Here is a 23,807-nt window from a genome sequence, read left to right as displayed (position 1 = left end):
GACATGACTAGGCTTCTAGCCTATCATCTTACTGGCTTTAAAAATATACACACTTACCACCTATTTTGGTTTTGTTTTGTTTTGTTTTTGAGACAGGGTCTTGCTCTGTTGCCCAGGCTGGAGTGCAGTGGTGTGATCTTGGCTCACTGCAGCCTTGACCTCCCAAGCTCAAGTGATCCTCCTGCCTCAGCCTCCAAGTGGCTGGGACAACAGGTGCATGCCACCACATCTGGCTAATTTTTTTTTTTTAGAGATGGGGTCTCACTATGTTGTCCAGGCTGTTTATTGCCTATTTTGACTTCTTCCCCTTGAAGTGTTGGTTCATTGAGGGCAGAGATTCCTGTCTTTTGTTCATGGAAAGTTCTCAGGGCCTGGCTCAATTAAGGTGATCAATAAAAGATTCGCTACATGAAGGAAAGGAGGAAGGAAGGAAGGATGCATGGTTTTGTAACTCCTGCCCTGGGAAAAGGAATAAAACGGGTGAGGACATTTCTCCAACCTAAACCTACTCACACTCCCTGCCTGGGACAGTTGCCCAGTGGTTCCTGCCAAGGTTTGACTTCAGGCACCTGCCCCACCCCGGGTCTCCCTGTTTGCTGAATGAGCTGTGCCTGCTGGGCCCAGGACTTGTGGCTAGAGGAAGTGTCCCGGAGCCAATGGGGCCTGGAAGAAGAGGATCTGGCTTAAGGGACATGTGGCCTATTCACCAGCAAATAAAGACAGATGAAGCTCTGGCAGGCCATCTCTCTGTCTCTGTCTCTTGTTTCTCTCTCCCTCTTGCCTCTTTCTCTGTCTCTCTTTTCCCTTCCCTCCCTCTTTCTCTCTTTCTGTTTCCCTGCTCTCCCTGCCCTTTTGGTCTCTGGCTCCTGGACTCTCAGAGCAGCCTGGAATCTGCTTCCTCCACACGATTGCTGTGGTGTTTTTTTATGTTTAATTTTTAGAGACTGGTCTCGCTCTGTTGCCCAGGCTATAGTGCAATGGCGGAATCATGGCTCACTGCAGCCTCCAACTCCTGGGCTCAAACGATCCTCCCACCTCAGCCTCCCAAGTATCTGGGACTACAGGGACAAGCCACCACCATGCCAGGCTAACTTTAAAAAAAAAATTTGTAGCAACAGGATCTTGCTATGTTGCCCAGGCTGGTCTTGAACTCCTGACCTCAAGCAATCTTCCCACTTTGGCCTCTCTAAGTGCTGGGATTACAGGTGTGATCCACCACGCCTTGCCTGGTGTGGTGTTCAATGCTCACCCTCTCTATAGGATTTCAAGCTCCAGGCAGAGGCGGGCAGGGTTCTGTTTGTAGCTGAGCACTGGGCACTGGACACAGGGTGATATGGTTTGGCTGTGTCCTCACCCAGATCTCATGTTGAATTGTAGCTCCCATAATTCCCATGTGTTGTGGGAGGGACATGTTGGGAGACAATTTAATCATGGGGGCGGTTCCTCCATACTGTTCTCATGGTAGTGAATAAGTAAGTCTCACGAGATCTGATGGTTTTATAAGGGGAAACCCCTTTTGCTTGGTTCTCATTCTCTCTCTTGCCTGCTGCCATGTAAGACGTGCCTTTCCCCTTCCACCATGATTGTGAAGCCTCCCCAGCCACGTGGAACTGTAAGTCCGTTAAACATCTTTTTCTTTATAAATTACCATAAATTACCCAGTCTCGGGTATATCTTTATTGGCAGAGTGAGAACAGACTAATACACAGGGCAGGAGCTTAATATCTACAAAGGTCACAGGGTGATTCAGCAGTGGTTTGGGTCTCTGTGTTGTACCTGGGACTTGTCATCAGGGTATATGGGCCTCCCTGGGGTCTCTGATATGTCACTGACCCCAGATCTGCACAGGAGCATGCAGCAGGATCAGGGTTGCTCCGCCCAGAGCCCTGAGGCCGCCCAACTTAACTCACCTTCTTGCAGAGCTGGGGGCCAGGCCCAGTTTACAGACAGTGTGGTTAGGTGGAGGGGTGAGGTGACCTCTGAAGAGGCTTCCCTCACCCTCTGGAGGTAAGAAACAGATCTTGACTCTGGAGGTAGGGCTCAGATACAGGACCAAATTGAGGACTAGCTAAAACAGGGACAGAGCGGAAGCATCTTTCCATTGGACACGCCCACCAGTGTGCCATGTCAGTTTACCATCACCACGGCAACACTCAGGAGCTACTGCCCTTTTCCATGGCAAAAACCTGATGACCCAGAAATAACCACTCTTTCCCTAGAAATTTCTGCATAAACCAGCCCTTAATCTGCATGCAATTAAAAGTAGGTATAAATATGGTGCAGAACTGCCCTGAGCTGCTATTCTCTGCCTAGGAAGAAGCCCTGCTCTGCACGAGCAGTCATGGAGCTGTAGCCCTGCCCCTCCAATAAAGCTGTTTCTCCTGCCTCCAGCTTGCCCTTGAATTCTTTCCTGGGCAAAGCCAAGAGCCCTTGCAGGCTAAGCCCCAATCTCAGGCTTGCCTATCGTGTGTCACTCCCAGCCCCCTCACTGGAGATCCAGAGGGCAGAGCTGGACCTCCCTGCCACAGAGGCCCTGTGGTCACCCCGGGCCTGGCTGGAGCTGCTCACAGCTTCCCTGGCACCTGGCTGGTGAGATGCAGACCAGCCTCCTGCAGAGCTGTCACCACACAAACAGACCCACAGTGGGGAGAGCACCTTTATTGTCAGATACAATAATAACGCTACAGGCTGGTGGTGCCGCCGGCCTCTGACCACCCCTCCATGAAGACAGAGACTGCCTCTCCAGATCTGCCTCAAGGGCCAGAAGAAGATCCCAGGGCCCAGAGGGACCAGGCCACAGCTGAACAGGAGTACCAAGAGCACTGGAGACAGTCACTCCTGCTGTGAAGACAGAGTGCCCCAGGGTGGCACCAGCACCTTCAATTCTCTGAATTTGCTGCCGTGGCTGTGTCCCAGGTCCCAGCCCAGCAAGAGAAGAGCAACAGGGCTGAGCTGATCATGGAGACCGTGGCCCCAGAGGCCTTGAGGGCTCCAATCAGAGCTGTTCTGGGCTGCTAGGGACATGGTGCCTGCCGTGGAGCCTGCCAGGCCCCCAACTCTGGAAGGTGGGAGGCAGGAGCATCTCTTCCCAGCAGGCCTGGGACTCTGTTTCCCTCTCTGCAGTTTGCAAAGGGGACATTGGACTTGCTATGTCATGCAAAAGTAGCAAACCTACAGAGTCCCCTGAGAGACAAACTCGTGGGGCAGAGGCTGCAGGTCCCACCTCTGATAGACATGCCCGTGAAATGGTGCCTTCCCTGGCTCAGGGATGGGACAGACCCAGAGAGGGTGAGTGGGCTCAGCGAGACTGGGAGGCAGTGGCTGGGGATGCCAATCTGGTTTGAGGGGCCCTTGCACCCCCAGTGCTGCTCTCTCAAGGTCCTCAAGTCCGCGTGGCTGGCAGTGATTTATTCAGGGTCTCCCTGGCCTCTGAGAGCTGCAGGCCAGGCCGCTCCCCCAGCCAGTGGAGAAGCGGGTTGAGGAAGGGAAGCCCCAGGCCCTGCAGGACCCTGCCTATCCCCTCGGGCTGGCTGGCCCAGCCTCCCCACAGCCCTGCCTGCCTTAAGGAACCGTCTGGCCCTGCGCCCTCCCTGTCTGAGTTTTCTCGTGAAGAGGGGAAGCTGGCAGGGTCGAGAGAACATGGCTTCAGGAACTGAGGGGCCTAGATTCAAATCCCGCCCCTGCCACCCGTGATCCGGTGGCCAAGGGAGGGTTATTTCTACCGTCCGAGCCTCGGTCCCCTTGCAAAGTGGGGATAATAAGCTTACCTCCTAAGGGTTAAATAATGAGACAACATTAACGAAAGTTTCCTGGACAGGGCCAGTTACAGCAGGGACTCAATAAATGATGGGTATTTGGATTATTCTCATTCCCAGCACCCAGCCCACCCAGACCCCGTCTCCAGCCGGGAGTGGGGGTGGGGGAGGGGACAGGCCAGAGAAGGGCTCTGATTAGGGTGTTTGCCCCTCCAGACCCTGCCCCTGGAGACATTATCTGTCCTCAAAGCCCCCCATGTCCTCACAATCATCCATGCCTGGAGCCCAGTTCCCCTGGGGGCATCTTTAGGAACCAGCGGCAGCTCAGGCCTCTGGGGCTGGGTCTCTAACCAGGACAGGGTGTCCTGGAGCAGTGGGCTCTCACTTCCTGCTGCTGGCCTGGTCCACGCTCTTCTGTCCAGGGTCGGGCCCAAGCAGGGCAGCAAGGACCCCATCGGGTTGGGGGCCACCCCTCTTCATCTTGAGGTTGGCTCTCAGGGCAGCATCCTGGCCAGAACCTCCCTCCGGGGAGGCCAGGGAATCTGGAAGGAGAGCAGGAGAGTGGACTTGAGGTAGAGCCTTAGGAACACTTGGGGGCACCTTTGATCACGATATGTGGCCGCGGAGAGATGCTCTTGTCCAGCATGGAGAAGCAAGGCAGCAGCAGGCTTTCAGCTCCTTATGCATTCATTCATTCATGGATCCATGCACCCACGCATTCATTCACTCATTCACCCATCCACCTGTCCATTGAGCCATTCATCCATCTGTGTATCCGCCCATTCATCCATTCACCCATTCATCCATCCACTCAGTCATTCCTTTATCTATGCATCTCTCCATTCATTCACTCATTTACCTGCCCATCCATCCATCCATCCATCCATCCATCCATCCACCCATCCATCCACTAACTTATCCACCCATCCACCTGTCCACTCATCGATTCATCTATGCATCCATCCATCCATCCATCCATCCACTCATTTATTTATCTATGCATCTATCCATTCATTCACTCATTTACCCATCCATCTATCATTCATCCATCCATCCATCCAACCATCTATCCATTCACTCACTTATTCACCCACCTACCTGTCCACTCACCCATCCATCCACCCATTCATTCATTTATCCATGCATCTATTCATTCACTCGTTTACCCACCCACCTGCCCACTCACCCATCCATCCACCCATTCATTCATTTATCCATGCATCTATTCATTCACTCGTTTACCCACCCACCTGTTCACTCATCCATCATCCATCCATCCACTCATTTATCCACCCACCTGTTCACTCATCCATCATCCATCCATCCATCCATCCATTCACTCATTCACCCACCCACCTGTCCACTCATCCATCCATCCATCCATTTATCCATCCATCCATCCACCCATTCATTCATTCATCCATGCATCTATCTATTCATTCACTCGTTTACCCACCCACCTGCCCACTCACCCATCCATCCATCCATCCACTCATATCCATCCATCCACTCATTTATCCACCCACCTGTTCACTCATCCCTCATCCATCCATCCATCCATTCACTCATTCACCCACCCACCTGTCCACTCATCCATCCATCCATCCATTTATCCATCCATCCATCCACCCATTCATTTATTCATCCATGCATCTACCCATCCACTCACTCATCCACCTATCCACCTGTCCATTCAACCATTCATTCATTCATCTATCTATGCATCCACCCATTCATACATTCATCCAGGCAACCAGCCATTCGTTCACTCACTCACTCACCCACCCACCTATCCACTCACCTATTCATTCATCCATTCATTTTCCAGCAAATGCTGATGGGCCTCTACTCCAGGCCCTGCAGAGGTATCATTCACTGTTCTGCACAAGGGACTCCCAGAGGGTCACAGAAACACCACCCCAGCATGGAATGGAAGGCTCCCCAGAGCACCGTAGGGACAAAGAGGAGGGTTCAGAGAAGGCTTCACAGAGGCAGAGACCTTTGAGCAGGTCCCGAAGTGGCAGTCAGTGTTCACTAGGCAGAGGGAAGGCCCGAGCAAAGGCATGGAGGTGGGAGGGGCCTCAACGTGGCTGGGCAGGGCTCTGCCCACCATGGCTATACTAGGGAGGGGCTGGGAAACTGGGCTGATGCACTTGGAAGTCTGTCAAGGGCAGCAGGGAGCCACTGAGGGTCCTTGAGCAGGGGAGGGGCAGGGTCGGACTGGGGTAAGGGAGGGAGACCAGAGACCCGAGGCAGCAGCTATGAGGGCAGCAGGGAGGGAGAGGAAGGAGGGGAGAGAGATTCCCAGCCCGCTGATCCTGGTCACTGCTCACCGTGGATCCCAATCATGTGCTCCAGGATGAGGACTCGCTCTGCCAGGATCTTCAGGGCCTCTCTCAGCTGCTGCACCCCCTCGCCCTGGCAGGGAGGAAAGGGCCAGGGTCAGGGCCGGCCATGAGGAGGGGGTCAGGGCCATCCTGATACAGCGACAGTGTATGTGTCTTCAAAGCCCCCCACCCCTGCCTCTTCCCACCCGACACCCTCACCACTGCAAATAAGCATAGACTGAACATCATCAACTATGTGCCAGGCAGGGCTTCAAACCCTGTTCACAGACAAAGAACTTGAAACACAGAGAGGGCAGGCAACCTCCCTATGGCCACACAGCCTGGCAAAGCGGCCGATCCAGACTGCAGATCGGCACCTGTCAGCCTCCAGCCTGAGCTTTTCCTTCCACCATAGCTGCCTGTCGGCTTCCCCCACATGCCCTGAAAATACCCTAACCAGGACAGAGCACCTATCCCCGGGCCCGAAGGTAGGAGGTTCTTTGCTTGTTTCCTTCCTCAAATGCCCAACCAAGAGCTCGCCACCAAACAGCAGGCAAGGGGCAGGGTAGGTGTGGCCGCGCCAGGCAAGAAAGACAGCAGAGAAAGCCACCACTTCAAAGTGCAGGCAGGCAGGCTGGCGTGATGGCGGAGTCTGTATTTCAAGGGCCCGGTCTACACACGGGCAGAGGACCTTCTGCACAGAGACACCTGAGTGAGCCAAGACAGGGTGCTGACTTATTGAGAAGGCAGGTGTCCAGGCCACTCTGAAAAGAAAAGTGACGATGAGGAGACAAAGCCACTGTCCCCAGCCTGCCCAGCCCTGGGAGTTGGTAGCAGAACAGATGCCTTTTGCTGGTGTAACATGAAGGATCTGTCTTATGTTCAGATTAATTTAGCTTAAAATGAAACAAAAAGAAACCAAAAAGCATCCTACTGGGTTATAGGAGAAAGGTCTGCCCACCAGGGGACCAAAGGCAATGGGAAGTTGAGCCAATTACAGGGTCTGGGACGGGGATGTCAGTGTCGTGTCCCCAACTCAAAGAAGGAGCAGGGTAGACCAAGGGACCTGGCTGAGCCTCATGTTCCTAAGCCACAGGTGGTTGGTTTTTTTGTTTTTGTTTTTTGGGGGTTTTTTTAGGTTTTAGAGACAAGGTCTTGCTTTGTCACCCAGACTGGAGTACAGTGGCACGATTTTAGTTCACTGCAGCCTCAACTTCCTGGGCTCAAGCAATCGTCCTGCCTCAGTCTCCCAAGTAGCTGGGACTACAAGCACACACCACCACACCTGACTCATTACATTTTTTTTTTTTTTTTTAAGAGATGGGGTCTCGCTATGTTTCCCAGGCTGGTCTTGATCTCATGGGTTCAAGCGATTCTCCTACCTCAGCCTCCCAAAGTGCTGGGATTACAGGCCAGGCAGGTTGCTGTTATGAAAAGGAGGGGGTCACAGTCACCTCTCAGAGCACCGCTGTGAGTGACCAGTGTATCAGGCTCATGCCTCAGCCCCTCTTGCTGCCTCCTGCACCCCCCACAGCTGCCTTGATTCCAGCTCCCTTTCTCTGGTCTTGCAAGGACCTCCTGAAGGTCCCCTGGACCCACCCTGGCCCTTCCAGCTGTTTTGCCCGCCCAGCTTTGACACACTCAGGGGGAAACTCGCTCAGGCACTTTCATTTTTAGCTTTCAAGGCCTCCCCTGCCGGCCTCATCTCAGTGGCACCCCCACACAACAACCTTCTCATTCTCTTGCAATCACTGCTGTCCTCAGCTGTGTCTCCCGCTGGGCTGTGAACTTCTCAGGGCAGGGACCCTGTACACCTGGTGGCCCAGCACCCAGCTCAGGGCCAGCTGAGGGGAGGAGTTTGACTTTGGACCTCAGATGAGCCCTTCATCCCCTTCATCCACTACCCCAGCTTCAGCCTCCCCTCCTCCTCCCAGAAGCCGCAGATCCCCACGGCCAAGCCTGTGCCCTGGCTGCCCCCTCCCACTGGCCCCAGCCTCCGCTTGCTCCAATCTTCTCTCCTCAGATTCCCAGTTTGCAAGTCTCTCTTGCTCCATCCATCCTCTCCCACATCCAGCAGCCCTATCCCCTTCAGTCCCCCAGCGCCCTTGACCTTGTGAGCACGCCCATGCCGAAACGCCATTCACGGGAGAAGCCGGTCCGTTCAGAGGGACTCTGCAGCCTGAAGCCTCCTCCAGGGAGACTGTCTTTCCTACAAGTTTGTGACTCCTCTCCCTGTCTCGGTAAGCCCCCCCAAGGGCCAATCACCCCCTCTGTGGCATCCCACCCAGCCACCTTCTCACTCTCTTGCAATCACTGCTGTACTCAGCTAAGTTCCCCCACAGGGCTGTGAACTTCTCAGGGCAGGGGCCCTGTACACCTGGTGGCCCAGCACCCAGCTCGGGGCCGGCTGAGGGTCATTGCAGATCTGTGGGGCAGCTGCCCTCCGGTGACAGTGCTCACAGCCAAGGAGGCAGGAGGCAACGTGAAGGGCAGGCATAGTTACCTCTGCAGCAGCGGCTTTCTCTCCTTCTTCCCCCTTCACGTCAGGTTCACCCTAAGAAGCAAGTCACACAGTCAACACCGGAACGGGAGGTGGGGGCACCTCTCCACCCTCTCCAGTTCCCTGGGGGCCTTCGGGGAGTCAGGGGCAGGCTGGGCAGGCAGGGCCTGGGGAACGGGTGCTGGGCCCAGGGGACTCCTGCCCTGGGGTGAACACAGCAGGGGAGGCCACGGCTCTGGGGCACAGCCTGCTCAGCCTGGCATGGCAGGGAAGGGTCCAGGGTTAGCTCTAAGTGCTTCATTCTGCTTCTGGGGCAGAAGAGACTCAGGCTAGGAAGCTGGCAAGTTCATGCCTGGGCCCTTCCGGGATTGAGTAGCCTGCCTAGAAGGGCTGCTGTCTGTCTCCAACACAAGGCCAGTAATACCAGATTCAAAGTCACATATTTTATTGTATTTTATTTATTTTTTTGAGACGGAGTTTCACTCTTGTCACCCAGGCTGGGGTGCAGTGGTGTGATCTTGGCTCACTGCAATCTCTGCCTCCTGAGTTCAAGCGATTCTCCTGCCTCAGCCTCCTCAGTAGCTGGGATTACAGGCATGCGCCACCATGCCTGGCTAATTTTTGTAGTTTTAGTAGAGACGGGGTTTCACCATGTTGGCCAGGCTCATCTCGAACTCCTGACTTCAGGTGATCTGCCTGCCTTGGCCTCCCAAAGTGCTGGGATTACAGGCGTGAGCCACCGTGCCCAGCCGATTTTTTGAGACAGGGTCTTGCTCTGTTGCCCAGGCTGGAGTATAGTGACGCGATCGTGGCTCACTGCAGCCTCTACCTCCTGGGTTCAAGTGATCCTCCAACCTTAGCCTCCTGAGTAACTAGGACTATGGGCACGCACCACCACAACCCAGCTAATTTTTTAATATTTTTGTAGAGATGGGGGTCTCACTATGTTGTCCAGGCTGGTCTTGAACTCCTGGCCTCAAAATGATCCTCCTGCCTTGGCCTCCCAAAGCACTGGGGTTACAGGTATGAGCCACCACCATGCCTGGCTCACAGTAACATGTAAATGTCCAGCTACTACTGTGTGGCCTTGAGTGGGTCACTCTATTTCTTGGTGCCTCAGTTTTCCCACCTCTAAAATGGGATCAGTATCTATCTCATCTGTTATTAGGAGGATTAAGTTAATCAATAGGGACAATGAGCTTAGATTAGAGCCTGGCACCTAGAAGTGCCATCATTGTGTCTCCTGTGTTGTGTTTGGTCACTAGACAAGCACGGGAGGAGGCATGGCTTGAGAGCTTGACACTCTCCGGTTCAAATCCAGGCTCCACCACTGCCTCGCTGTGTGGCTTTGGGCAAGTTACTTAACCTCTCTGAGCCTTAGTGGCCAATTTTGGCAAGCGGGGATAATAAAGCATGGTCTCTTGGGGTCGCTGTGAAGCTTACATGTGCTGTGGGGGAAGAGAGCACCTCCGCTGTGGCCAGCACATAGTAGGTGCTCAGAAAAGCTCCACTCCTCCTCCTCGCCCCACCCCCCTACAGTGAGGCTTGGGCATCAAGGAATCGCCTGACTCCTTGGCCCTAGAGGCAGGAGTCGATACTCATAATTTTTTTTTTTTTTTTTTTTTTGAGATGGAGTCTCACTCTGTCGTCCAGGCTGCAGTGCAGTGGCGCGATCCTGGCTCACTACAACCTCTGCCTCCGGGTTCAAGCAATTCTTCTGTCTCAGCTTTCAGAGTGGCTGGGACTGCAGGTGCGCACCACCACACCCAGCTAATTTTTGTATTTTTAGTAGAGACAGGGTTTCACCATGTTGGTCAGGCTGGGAGACTCATAAATTCTTGTTTCCAAGAAAGTCGATTAGAGGCCGGCTGTCTAAGCCTATTTCTGGGAGGTTCAGAGAAAAGAAGGGACTTCCCAGGCCACATGGCATGTTAACCCATGGCCCCAGGCCACACAGCACGCGAATGAGACGTCAGGGTCCCACAGTGCATTAACCCAGGGCTGCAGGCGCTCAGGACTGTCAGCCCACCCTCTGGAGGTCGCTCCTCTCCTCACCCCGCAGCAGGAGGCGATTTGAGTCCTTTCTCAGTCCCTTCCTGTTGCCTGAGCTCCAGCAGGGCCGCCCAGGGCTGAACCCCCCACCAACCCCCGCCACCCAGTGCCCTGGGCTTGCATCAGAGCCTCTGCCTGGGAGTGGCCCAGGCCCATCTGCACAGCCCACACTTACGGACGGCCCCACCGTGCCTCGCTCTCCAGCCAGGCCCTGCAGAAAACCAAAGGAAGCGTGTGAGGCCAGCCTGTCCTGGCCAAGTCTCCAGTGCCCTCTGGCCACCCCGCTCCCCGCCCACTGTGCTCCGAGTCTGCAGAAGAGGAAGGGAGAGGAGGATGGCCCAGCGGGCACGGGAAGGGCAGACTCAAAGGCCTCCAGTCCTGGAGCCACTTGGAGCTGGTATGTGACCAGGGACCCCAGCTGAGCCCTCAGTCTTCTCGCCTGCAAAACGGGCCAATGCCACGTACGGCTGTCAGGCAGAGAAGGGGAGCAGGTGGCCCAGTGTGTGGAGAGAACTAGTGATACTAACAGCGATGGCCAGGGTCTCACCTGTGCTGACGTCAGCCCAGACAGCTCCCGGGAGCCCCAGGCCCGTGTCCAGCTGTCCCCTGACATCGCCACCCAGCTGACCATGAGGTGCCCACTCCCCCTCTCTCCAAAGGGAACTCCTGGTGCCCCCCACCCCGAAGCCTCCCCTTCTCAGGAAATGCCTCCCTGGTCCTCCCAGCTGCTCCTGACAGACACCAGGGAGTGAACTAGAGCCCTCCCTGCCCTTCTCACCAGACTTATTCCATTGGCCAGACATGCCGAGTCTACTTTCTATTTTGACATATTTAATTAATTAATTTATTTTTTTTAATGAGACAGGGTCTCGCTCTGTCACCCAGGCTGGAGGGCAGTGGTGCCATGAGAGCTCACTGCAGCCTCCAACTCCTGGGCTCAAGCCATCCTCCCATCTCAGCCTCCCAAGTAGCTGGGACTACAGGTGCATGCCACCACACTAGGCTCATTTTAAAATGAGCTATGTTGCCCAGGCTGGTCTCAAACTCCTGGGCTCAAGCGATTCTCCCACCTTGGCCTCCCAAAGTGCTGGGATTACAGGCGTGAGCCATCACACCTGGCCCGTCAGAGAAGCTTTTTAAAGATGTAAATAAGATCATGGAATCACCCTCCCTGAAACTCAATAATTCCATCCACTGTAACAAAAGCCCACACCTGGGACCCATAGATAACGCCCTGCTCACTGTGCCTCATCCCTCAACACACACTCCATTGCTCACTACCTGCCAGCCTTTTCCCTGCCTCAGGGCCTTTGCACCTGCTCTTCCTGACTTCTGACACAGCTGCAGAGGCAGGGTGAACCTGGGGTTTGGGGCTGAGTCAGGCTTGGGGTGCCGCCTTCCCATGGGCAATTCTCAGGGCAAGGTGAGGGGCTGAGGCAGAGATTCTGTGACCTGGCCCAGCTCTGCCTACACCCTCTGTACAACCTCAGGCAGCATCTGGTCTTTCTGGGACTCAGTTAGCTCATCTGTGAAATGGGAGTGTTGCTAACACCTCCCTGGCATAACAGGAGGAGGATATACTCAGCAAAGAGTCACTGCTGCTAATAAAATTAAAATCTCAGCCGGGTGCAGTGGCTCATGCCTGTAATCCCAGCACTTTGGGAGGCTGAGGCGGATGGATTACTTGAGATCGGGAGTTCGAGACCAGCCTGGGCAACATGGTGAAATCCCATCTCTACTAAAAATACAAAAATTAGCTGGGCGTGGTGGCATGGGCCTGTGGTCCCAGCTAATCCGGAAGCTGAGGCAGGAGAATCGCTTGAATCCAGGAGGTGGAGGTTGCATGAGCCGAGATGGCGCCACTGCACTCCAGCCTGGGTGACAGAGAGAGACTCCATCTCAAAAATAAATTTAAAAATAAATAAAACAAAATAAAATAAAATCTCACCGGCCAGGCCGACTGACTCCTTCACGAGTGACTCTTGCTGGTAAGAAGGTGCTTCTTCTCCCCTAGGGAGACAAGGCCACCCCCCACCCGCCGCCTCCCACACCCTACCTAAAATGGCAAAGTCCTTACCTGGGATCCAGGTGTTCCTGGGGGTCCTGGGGGACCTCGAGGCCCAGGGGGACCTGTGGGCAGAGTCACAGACGGTCATCTGGGGCCAGAGAGGGGGCACCTCCAGCCTCCCACCCCAGCACCTGTTCTTGATCTGTCTCCATGGGAAGCAAAGGAGGGTTTGGGAATGAATGGTGTGGGGAGGAGGGAGGCACACCCCCTCGCAATGAGGTCTCCATCCTCGGAGCCCAGGGCCCTCTCCACCGACTGCCCACAGTTCCCACACCTCCTCCTCCCAGGGCCTTGTCCACGATGCAGCCCCAATCCTGAGACCCGGCAGGCGAGGGAGGAAGTCCGTCCAGATCGGTCCCACGCCCCAGCCAGTTGGTCCCCTGGTACGTCTCTCTGGTCTGTCCCCCCTCGGGACCTGGGACCCATCCCTCTTGCTGGGGTTACTATAACAGCCTCCTGACCATCAACACTTCCTATGGCCCCCCAGAGTACACTTTCAAAAATCCAAGCCCAGTTACGTCTCTTTCAGGGCTCCTGAAGTTCTCAGCCCGGCCCCTTCCCACCCTCCCTGCCCCAGCCAGACACCCTCCTGGCATCTCTGCTAAAGCCATCCTTCCTCCTGGAGGCTCCCTATTCCTCCACTCTCCCAGAAAACCCTTTCCTACTGGTTTTCCTACTAGTCTGACACAGAGCATCGCCTCTTCCAGGAAGCCTTCCCAGCTTTCCACTGCTTCTCTAGGCAAATCCCTTATGTAAACCAGCCACCGCCCACGGCCACTGAGGTTTACACGTCTGTCTCCCGCATGGGCTGTGGAGTACCCAGAGGGCCGGGCTGGGTCTCATATGTGTGCCCAGCTCAGGGAGGGAGATTCATGACTAATCTCCAGCTTGCTAGGAAGAGTAAGGCCTTGGTCTTTCATGACCCCGCACGGGCCCATGCTTCCTGTGGTGCAGGGAGCCCTGTGTTGGGCTGTCCAGCATGGCCTGGCTCCCAGGTTTGGAGAGGGCATGTGAGGACAGGCACTCCAGGGAACAAATATCAGGAGTCTGTCCAGTTCTCCAGAGACCTGGCATGTCACCTGAAGGCCCCCAGGTACCCTCTGAGCTTACTCCCTCTCCTCCCTACAGCATCTGCTGAAACGTCACGTTTTGACGGGGCTTTCCCTTGTAGCTCCCTCAGATCCTGTCGAAGTCACAATTTATGATGATATTCCTGTCCTCCACCAGAATGAGAGTTTCATGATGATGTTTGTTTTGATTATTCAGGAGTTCCGGGAACCTAGATCACTGTCCGGCACGTGTAGTGGCAGATGCTCAATGAATGTTTGTGAGACGCATAGAGGAATGAATGAATGAATGAATAAACAAGTGAATGAATGAATGAATGAATAAACAAAGGAATGAATGGACAAATGAATGAATGAATGAATGAACGAACGAATGAATCAACGAATCAACGAATGAATGAACGAATGAATGAATGAATGACTCCCTTCCCGGGCAGAAAGGGGCAAGGCAGTCAGCCCTGCATTCCCCCCCAGTGAGGAATGTGGATGATGGAAGGTCAGGCCAGGACTGACAGCCAGGTCCCAGCCCCTTTGAGCCCCTTGGTTTCTGCCTCAAAGGTAGGGACTTCCTGCCACCTCTGTCCTGACCCCATTCCCCACTGGTGTGTGTCCCACTCTGGCCCATGCAAGGGCAGCCTCATGCAGGCATCTTATTCCAGCAGAATCACGTGGGTTTCACGCATCCAGTCCCCCAGGGGCACTGCCACTGGGAAACAAGGGGCTTCATTTCCTGCCACACAGCTGGTGGGACAGACCCAGTCCCCAGCACTGTCCGGAAGCCATAGACTGCCAGCCGGCCTCCAGCTCCCCTCAAGGCCCCATGGCTCAGGCCAGCCCTGGCAGGATGGAGTCCTCAATGCAGGCCAGACCACCATTCACTTACCTGGTGGACCAGGGGGACCTCGGGGTCCTGGGACGCCTGCCAGCACTGTGTCCACGATGGCAGAGGCCAGCCTTGAGTCTCCATCTGTGGGAAGAGCGGAGCGGCCAGGGGTCTGGCAGGGCAGACCTGGCAGTGCTGGGAGGCTGATCCTGGGCACTGAGCCCTGAGCCAGGCCACACGAAGCCCGGGGGGCTCCTCCCATCACCCTGGGCCCCGCTGCAGATACTGTTGCCCCCACTTCTCAGAGGAGCACGGAGAGGCCCAGACAAAGAGCAGGGAAAGCCAGGTCGGTCAGCTTCACATAAAACACAAATACCTTCCAGAACATTCCAGAATCTTTAGACTCTGCGTCTGCCCTGCTCACTTCTCCAATGCCCCAGGCTGGCACCTTCTTCCAGGCTCCACCCCACAGGCCCATCCTGCTGCACCCAACTGGCTCACTCCTCCAGGAAGCCCTCCATGCCCACCCCTCTGAGCTGTGCCTGGGGAGTCTGATTCTATCATGGCAACCACACTGCCTGGAGCAGGGGTGGGGTCTGTCTAACAACCCATCTCCCATGGCCCTCCAGGATGAGCCCCCCACCTGATTCACCCTGGCCCATCCCGAACCAGACCCAGGGCCCAGGACAATGCCATCACCTTCCTCATAAAACCCTTCCCCAGGCTGGGCACAGTGGCTCACACCTGTAATCCCAGCACTTTGGGAGGCCGAGGAGGGAGGATCACTTGAGGCCAGGAGTTCAAGACCAGCCTGGCCAACATAGTGAGACCACATCTCCAGATCAGCCTGGGCAACATTGTGAGATCCCATGTCCACTCAAAAAAAAAAAAAAAATTAGTTAGATGTGGTGATGCATGCCTGTGGTTCTAGCTACTCAGGAGGCTGAGGTGGGAGAATCCCTTGAGCCCAGGTGTGAGAGGCTGCAGTGAGCTATGATGGCACCACTGCATTCCAGCCTGGGCAACAGACCCTATGTCAAAAAAAATTAAAATAAAAATCTTCCCCAGTTGCCGGGACACTTAACCAGAAATGATGCTCCTCTCAGGGCTCGCGGACTCCTCTGCCTGGCCTCCTACTACCTCACGGTCCCTTGGGCCCAGAGTCCTGGTCCCGTCCACTCTCTGCACCTCCCTGTCCCCACCTCCCAAGGTAGAAGTGGACATTTCTGTGTGTTCAGAGGCTCTCTTGGACTGGCCTGTGCCCCGGAGGGCCGGAGTTTGTTTTGCACATTGCCGTGTCCCCAGTGGCTAAAACCGTGTGCCTTGCACATAGTAGGTGCTCACTAAACACCTGCTGAATGACCTGCAGTGAGGACGGGTGAGGAAGAAGTACAATAAGGGATAACCTTGGTGGGGTGGGGTAGCCAAGTAGGGAATCTGGGCCAAGTCAGCCAGCAGAGTGACCTTTGGGGCTCAGGACCCCAAAGGCAGGGAGCTGAGCACTGAGGCAGAGACAGGCCACTTTGGGGCTAAGAGCAGGACTGGGGGCTAGCCCTGGGTCCACTTGAGGATGCTCAGCCCCGGGGCCAAGACTTGCTCCCAAGCTGTTCCCTGTCATCGTCACTGGCAGGCCCTGGACACTGCATGGAGGGCTTCCTGGAGGAGGCCTGCAGGAGTGAGCCAGTTGGGTGCGCAGGATGGGCAATGTGGTGGGGTCCACTTCCCGGGATCCTTTAAGGAAGGCTGATCCCTCCCAGAACAGAGTGTGGCTCAGCCCTCCTCTGGCCCCCCCAGGGGCGTCACTCACTGTCTTTTTCTGTAGGCGGCTGCAGGGAGTAGAGGGCACCCTGGGGGCTGTTTGGTGAGGGGCCTGGGTTGCCTGCTGGGCCGGGTGGTCCCGGGGGGCCAGGGCGCCCCATCTCTCCAGGAAGCCCACGGGGCCCTGGAGGCCCCAGGAGCCCTGCAATGAGGAAAGCAACAGTCACTGTGGCAGCCGGAGCCTGGCTGGTGGCTGCAACATTACAAATGGGGAAACTGAGGCCTTGAAAGAAACAGGGTTGGTTAGGGGCCCACAGCCAGTCAGTGGTGACCTCCGATCCACAGTCTTCCTTGGGGGTGTCCTGGGGTGTAAATGAAATGGCCTTCCCTTCCCAGCCCAGTCCAGAGGGGACACTTAGTGGCGGCTGGGGAGGGTGAGGGGGGCAGGGATGGTGAAATCAGCAAAGGCTCTGGTCAGAGGCCCATTGGTCCCTCCCAGGGACTTCAGCCTTGTGGCAGGGACACCAAGTATAAGCCACCATCCTGGGCTTGCCCTGTACCTGCTGAACCAGGGGTCGTTCCCCCGCAGGACCCGGGAGGAGTCGAGAGGGTGGTCTCTGGAGGTGTTTAAATGGCTGGGAACTGCTCCTGGCCCCTGACAACCTCGACGCTCATGCCTGTATCCGAAGCCCCCTGAAGACCCTGTTTTGGCCAGGTGTTGTGGCTCACCCCTGTAATCCCAGCACTTTGGGAGGCCGAGGCAGGCAGGTCACCTGAGGTCAGGAGTTCAAGACCAGCCTGGCCAACATGGTGAAACCCTGTCTCTACTAAAAATACAAAAATTAGCCAGGCATGGTGGCAGGCACCTGTAATCCTAGTTACTCAGTAGGCTGAGGCAGGAGAGTTGCTTGAACCCGGGAGGTGGAGGTGTCAGTGAGCTGAGATTGCACCACTGTGCTCCAGTCTGGGCAACACAGCACAAGACTCTGTCTCAAAACAAACAAACAAAAAAGCCAGGTGTGGCGGTGGCTCACGCCTGTAATCCCAGCACTTTGGGAGGCCAAGGCGGGCGGATCACCTGAGGTCAGGAGTTGGAGACCAGCCTGACCAACATGGTGAAATCCTATCTCTACTGAAAATACAAAATTAGCCGGGTGTGGTGGCACATGCCTGTAATCCCAGCTACTCAGGAGGCTGAGGCAGGAGAATTGCTTGAACCCGGGAGGCGGAGGTGGCAATGAGCCGAGATGGCATCACTGCACTCCAGCCCGGACGACAGAGCGAGACTCCCTCTCAAAAAATTTTTTAAAAATAGACCTGTTTTTCTTGTACCCGGCAAGATCAGGGCTGTGGGTGCATGGGACACCTCGCCTGCTCCAGTAGAGAAGAAAGCCCAGCCCCTTCCGCAGGTTGACAACATCACGTATGTGGGGGGTTTTCTTACCAGGGGGCCCCGCTGGACCCTTCTCTCCTGTCTTGCCTCGGTCTCCTTTAGACCCGGGGGGGCCTGCAGGCCCTGGTGGTCCTGTCTGCCCCGGGGGCCCTGGGGAGAGAAGGAGACAGGGCATCAGAACACAGTGGACCCTCAGCCTCCAGCGGCTCCAGGCCTGGCCCCCTGCGCTGTCGGCCTACGTTCCCCCAGGAGCCCCACCTACCTGGGACTCCCTAAACAGGCAAAGGCACTCACATCACCTTGGAGCTGGTTATTACAACTTACAAACCAGTTTTGCACTTAGGAACATCTGTGATTCTAAGAACTGCTTTCGTTCCCATTTTCAATGTGGGGAAACTGAGGCTCAGGAAGGTTGGTCCCTTGCCCAAGGTCACACAGCCAGACCGCAGTGAAGTTGCTTAGCTCCAGGTCCCTCTCTCACACCCTACTGTCTCCCTGCTTAGGGTCAAGAACTGGGCTTGTGGCAAAGTGCTCCCCAATATGTGGCCTCCGAGGAGGCCCCGGGATGTCCTGAAGGACGGATCTTCCCAGCTACGGATCTCTAAGCCCCAAGGGTGGACAAGGAGATGGAGAGGTAAGGCTTGCTGTGTGGCCAGCGGACAGCCTTTTCTCCCTCTGGCCCAGAGAGGATGCTGAAATATGTTTGCTGAGCACCTTGGGAGGCTGAGGCAGGAAGATTACTTGAGCCCCGGAGTTTGAGACCAGCCTGGGCCACATAGTGAGACCTCATCTCTACAAAAGATACAAAAGTTAACCGGGCATAGTGGTGCACGCCGGTGGCCCCAGCTACTGGGGAGGTTGAGGTGGGAGGATGGCTTGAGCCCAGGAGGTCTGGGCTGCAGTGAGCTGTAATCACACCACTGCACTCCAGCTTGGCTTACAGAGCGAGACCCTGTCTCAGAAAAAAAAAAAAAAAAAGTTTGCTGATCTGATGAAGGGACCTGCGCTGAGTCTTAGGGCCCTTTGCACTCTGGCTGCATGGGACAGTGTTATGGTGGGGAGGGCCTGGCTGGGGGCTGCTGGCCTCGGAAGAGCCCCACCTGCTCTCTGGAATCCAGGTTGGCTGCGGGTGTCACCATGTGTAGGGTGTGTGCCCCACCTGGTGGCCATTCTTGAAACTGCATTTTTCCCCGGTTGGAAAGGTGTTGCCAGGCATGCGCTTTCGTGGGCCTGGGTCCCCGGTGGGATGGGAAGCCCCCTCCTCCTCCATCCACCAAGAAAGATTTGAAGAATATGGGCATGAGTTAATGCTCTGGGGGTGAGACCTTAGGGACAGCGGCTCGAGGGGTAGGCCAGGGGGCCAGAGTGAGAGAGGTCCCCCTTCCCGTAGCAAACCTGAGCTCGGCCCTCCTCCCGCAGCCTTCAGTCCCTTTTGAAGAATGCAGGATACCCTACTCTCCTTCCCCGGCCCTGGGACTGGCCACTGGAGGCCACCTGTGTCATGCATCTCTCCTCTCTGCTCTGCCCCTGCTCCCCAACCCAGCATCAGAACAGACACTCAGAACAGAAGGCAGAGGGAGAGCGCCCCCTCCAAAGGGCTCTAAGGTCAGAGAAACATGGAGGCAAAATGCCCCTGGCTTGCTGGCTTGCTGGGTGACAAGCCAGCTGGGTGACACCCCAGAGGCGTCACTTAACTTCTCTGAGCCTCAAGTGTCTCCCCTGTAACCTCAAGGCTTCCAACCTTTGTGTGAAGATTAAGAGTGATATCTGTAGGCTGGGCGCGCTAGCTCACACCTGTAATTCCAGCACTTTGGAGGCCGAGGCGGGTGGATCACTTGAGGTCAGGAGTTCGAGGCCAGCCTGGCCGACATGGTGAAACCCCGTCTCTACTAATAATACAAAAATTAGGCTGCATGTGCTGGCTCACACCTGTAATCCCAGCACTTTGGGAGGCCAAGGAGGGCAGATCATTTGAGGTCAGGAGTTCGAGACCAGCCTGGCCAACACGGCAAAACCACGTCTCTACTAAAAATGCAAAAATTAGCCGGGCTTGGTGGTGCGTGCCTATAATCCCAGTTATTAGGGAGGCTGAGGCAGGAGAATCACTTGAGCCCGGGAGGCAGAGGCTGCAGTGAGCCGAGACCGCAACACTGCACTCCAGCCTGGGTGACAGAGTGAGACTCCATCTCAAAAAAAAAAAAAGTATATCTGCATTTGAAATATTTTCATATCTGATATGAAAATATTTAATAACTGGCACAATGCAGATCCTGACCACTCATGGTAGACCCCAGCCTTCAAATCCTGGATTCAGCCTTATAGATAGGTGTTGTTTGCTAAATGTCCTCCAGGATAAAGCTCCAACTCGGTGTCTGGCACCAAGCAGGGCTTCATCGATTGCAACTATGATTATTACAATTGTGATTAAAGCAGAGGTAATTACAGCCCCAGGCGGCAGAGCCCAGACCAGTAGGTAGAACCTGCAGAGGGAAAATTCTTCCCCTTAACTTTAAAATGTGATCAGGGTTCGGCATGGGGGGCTTACGCCTGTAAATCCCAGCGCTTTAGGAAGCCGAGGCAGGAGGATTGCTTAAGGCCAGGAGTTTGAGACCAGCCTGGCAACACAGTGAGAGCTTGTTTCTACTAAAAATTAAAAAAAAAAAAAAAAAGCCAAGTGTGGTGGTGTGCACTCGCAGTCCCAACTACTTGGGAGGCTCAGGCAGGAGGATCACCTGAGCCTCGGAGATGGAGGCTGCAGTGAACTATGCTCATACTACTATGCTCCAGCCTCAGTGACAGAGCAACACATTGTCTCAAAATAAAATAATATAATATAATAAAATTGTAAAAGTGTGGCAGGAAGGCAGGGTGGCAGATGTCCTCCAATTCCAGCCAGAGAGTTCAGAAAGCAAACCCCAGAAAGAGGTGGGAAGCAGTAAGTTCCTGCTCCCTGGCCAGGCAGAATGCTGCAAAATTGAACCCAGCAAGGCTGGGCTGGGGGCCATAAGTGCAGAAGCCAAGGAGCAGGGCAGATACTGAAGACAGTAGCTGAGCTGTAAGACAATAGGGAATGGTGGAGACTGCGGCAAACTGCGCAGCCTGGACTGGACCTACAGCGGCAACCCAGTAGCTGGTTGTTTCCATGAGGCACTGCCAGCCCTGATGGCCCATTCTCTCATTTTTATTTTTATAATTTTTTGTAGAGACAGGGTCTCACTATGTTGCCCAGGCTGGTCTTGAGCTCCTGGATTCATGCAATCCTCCCATCTCAGCCTTCCAAAGTGCTGGGATTATAGGTGTGAGCCACTGCACCTGGCCAAGATCATCTGATTTTTTGAGACAGGGTTTCACCCCTGTCTTCCAGGCTGGAGTGCAGTGGCATGATCTTCGCTCACTACAACCTCCGCATCCCCAGCTCAAGCAATTCTCATGCCTCAGCCTCAGGAGTAGCTGGGATTAATCATGCTGGGCTAATTTTTGTATTTTCAGTAGAAACGGGGGTTTTACCATGTTGCCCAGGTTGGTCTCGAACTCCTGACCTCAAGTGATCCACCTGCCTTGACCTTCCAAAGTGCTAGGATTGCAAGCATGAGTGAGCCACTACGCCCGGCCAGATGGTCTACTTTTTCTTTTTTTTTTTTTTTAGACGGAGTTTTGCTCTTGTCCCCCAGTCTGGAGTGCAGTGGCGTGATCTTGGCTCACTGCAACCTCCGCCTTCCAGGTTCAAGAGATTCTCATGCCTCAGCCTCCTGAGTAGCTGGGATTACAAGCACCCGTCTCCACGCCTGGCTAATTTTTGTATTTTTAGTAGAGACAGGGTTTTATCATGTTGGCCAGGCTGGTCTCGAACTCCTGACCTCAAATGATCCACCCTTCTCGGCCTCCCAAAGTGTTGGGATTACAGGCATGAGCCACTGCACCTGGCCAGATCGTCTACTTCTTAAGAGAAACTAGAAATCCTGGCTTTTAGGTGAAATCCCCCAGTTTTCAACTGTTAGCTTAATTTTTCAAAATGCCACATGGCGTCTCGGAACTAGAGTGTCTAGTGTGTGGCCTCTCTAGGGAGGCCCTGGGAGGCCGTGCCCGAGGTCCCTTCGGCTGCCCCAGCCTGTCCTCTCTGCAGCCCGCACTCACCGGCTGGGCCCGTGGGCCTTCTCTGTCGTGGCACAGGGTGAGCAAGAGGGATGGCATCAGGGAGGAAGTCCTCATTCCAGGTCGGCGGAGTGCTCTCGGGGGCCGGCAGGTCGTTGTCCGGGCTGGAGGGCCGTTCTGCTGCTTCTAGCAGGAGGACCTGGGCCAAAGGAGATAGAGAGTCAGGTCCCAGTTGGGCCTGACACACAGGGACAGGTGTGACATGCAGGGACATGCATGTGCACCCCATGAGACTTGCAGCTGTCCATGCTGAGTGTGCCCCGTCACACTCCTTAGTGGGAGAACCTCACTCGTGGCCCAGGTTCCCTCCATCCCAGCCCTCTCCTCCTTCTCACATCAGGAAAGTCTTTCTGGACCCTCAGGTTCAAGCAGTGCCCTTCAGACACTGTCAAAGTCCCTGTGCTGGCTGGGAGTGTTGGCTCATGCCTGTAATCCCAGCACTTTGAGAGGCTGAGGCTGGAGAATCACTTGAGGCCAGGAGTTTGAGACCAGCCTGGGCAACACAGTGAGACCCCCCATCTCTACAAAAAATAGAGAAAATTAGCTGGGCGTGGTGGCACATGCCTGCAGTCCCAGTTACTCAGGAGGCTGAGCCCAGGAGTTCAAGGCTGCAGTGAGTTATGATTGTGCCACAGCGCTCCAGCCTGGGCGACAGATCGAGACCACGTCTACAAAAAAAAGACAGAGAGAAAATAAAAAAGCACACACACACACACACAGAGAGAGAGAGACAGAGAGAGAGAGAGAAAAGGAAGGGAAGAAAGGGAGGGAGGAGAGTGGAAGGGTGGATATAAATAGGCTCCTTGTGGCACATGACCTTTAGAAGGCTTTCCAGAAAAACAAAAGTGGCCACGATTGCTTGGGACCAGCCTGCAGTGCGGCCCCATCTGTCCCTCCTTGAGGGAGACAGGAATCAAAGGTGGCTGAGACCCAGATCCTGGGACCGGGAGATTTTCTCTTTCCTTTAAACGACTTGAGAGCCAGGACTCAGAGGCCCCGTGAGTCTCTGCTGCCCCCGAAGAGGCCGGCAGGGGGCGCTGTGTGCCAGAAATAGGCTCAGGGTGGGCAGAGATCCCTGCTGAGAACCTGGGTGGGTCCTGGAGCCGAGGGGCGTGAGGGACCTGCTGGGCTGAGCTGAGGGTCCATGGTGCACAGGCAGATGGTCTCCCTGAGTAGCCCCCTCACCAGTTCTGCAGTGCCCCTGGGCCTGGGGGACAGTCCTGGGATCCCTGGGGACAAAGTGGCCTGCTCTGGGCTCCTCCCCAGCAGGTGCGTCTCAGGGTGCACTTAGCGGCTGCTCAGGTCTCTGACCCTGCACCCAGGGTTCTGGCTGGGCCCCCTGGGCTCAGGCCCTGCTGTGGGCTGCAGAACAGGCTCCCCCTCCACCCCTCTATGGGACACAGCCCTCCGATGGCCTGGATGCCTGGCCCAGGGCCCCTTGACCCCCCAGGGCCAATTCTTTCAGCCCCTCCCCTTTCTGGTCCTTAGAAGGGTCCATGAAACTGGGAGGGTCACTGCGGAGACATCACAAATGAGGTGGAGACAGAGGCTCAGAGACTGCAAGTGACTTGCCCGAGATCACCCAGCAAATGGGCGGTGAGGCCAGGGCTCCAAGTGGTGCCTCATCCACCAAACCACAGTTTATCCTCCCAACAGCTCTGCCTCAACTCCGGCTGAGCTTCGTGGAGGCACAGAGAGCAGGGACGGCTGGCTCAGATCACACAGCAGTGAAGGGTGGACCCCGTTCTCCTGAATCTCCGGTAGGAAAGAAGCGTTCCGATTCCTGCCCCAGCTGCTGGCACCCCTGGAGAAGCTGATGGACCACAGCCAAGTTTAGGGGCTCTGGAGAGGAGCAAGAAGACTATGGCTGTCAGGTCACGTGATGGAAGGGGCCTGGGACAGCCAGCGCAGG

The 23,807-nt window shown here is 55.4% G+C and overlaps 1 protein-coding gene across 2 annotated transcripts in view; it reads right to left on the bottom strand.

The window, feature by feature from the left end:
• Positions 1-996: 996 nt before the first annotated feature.
• Positions 997-23,807, bottom strand: part of COL26A1 (collagen type XXVI alpha 1 chain) — a 202,613-nt gene continuing 179,802 nt past the window's right edge. For both annotated transcript variants that reach the window (XM_024250464.3, XM_024250465.3), the window contains exons 5-13: positions 21,878-22,034; positions 17,795-17,893; positions 16,400-16,552; positions 14,653-14,736; positions 12,712-12,764; positions 10,810-10,845; positions 8,586-8,636; positions 6,089-6,173; positions 997-4,297 (exon numbers count right to left, since the gene is read on the bottom strand). In XM_024250464.3, the coding sequence (XP_024106232.2) occupies positions 4,137-4,297; positions 6,089-6,173; positions 8,586-8,636; positions 10,810-10,845; positions 12,712-12,764; positions 14,653-14,736; positions 16,400-16,552; positions 17,795-17,893; positions 21,878-22,034 (879 nt within the window). In that variant the 3' untranslated portion in view covers positions 997-4,136. The remainder of the gene's footprint in view (positions 4,298-6,088; positions 6,174-8,585; positions 8,637-10,809; positions 10,846-12,711; positions 12,765-14,652; positions 14,737-16,399; positions 16,553-17,794; positions 17,894-21,877; positions 22,035-23,807) is intronic.

The sequence above is a fragment of the Pongo abelii genome, chromosome 6 (assembly GCF_028885655.2).
Source record: "Pongo abelii isolate AG06213 chromosome 6, NHGRI_mPonAbe1-v2.0_pri, whole genome shotgun sequence".
NCBI lineage: Eukaryota > Metazoa > Chordata > Mammalia > Primates > Hominidae > Pongo > Pongo abelii.
The sequence above is the reverse complement of the archived record's forward strand: the minus strand, read 5'-3'. Positions and strand labels throughout refer to the sequence as shown.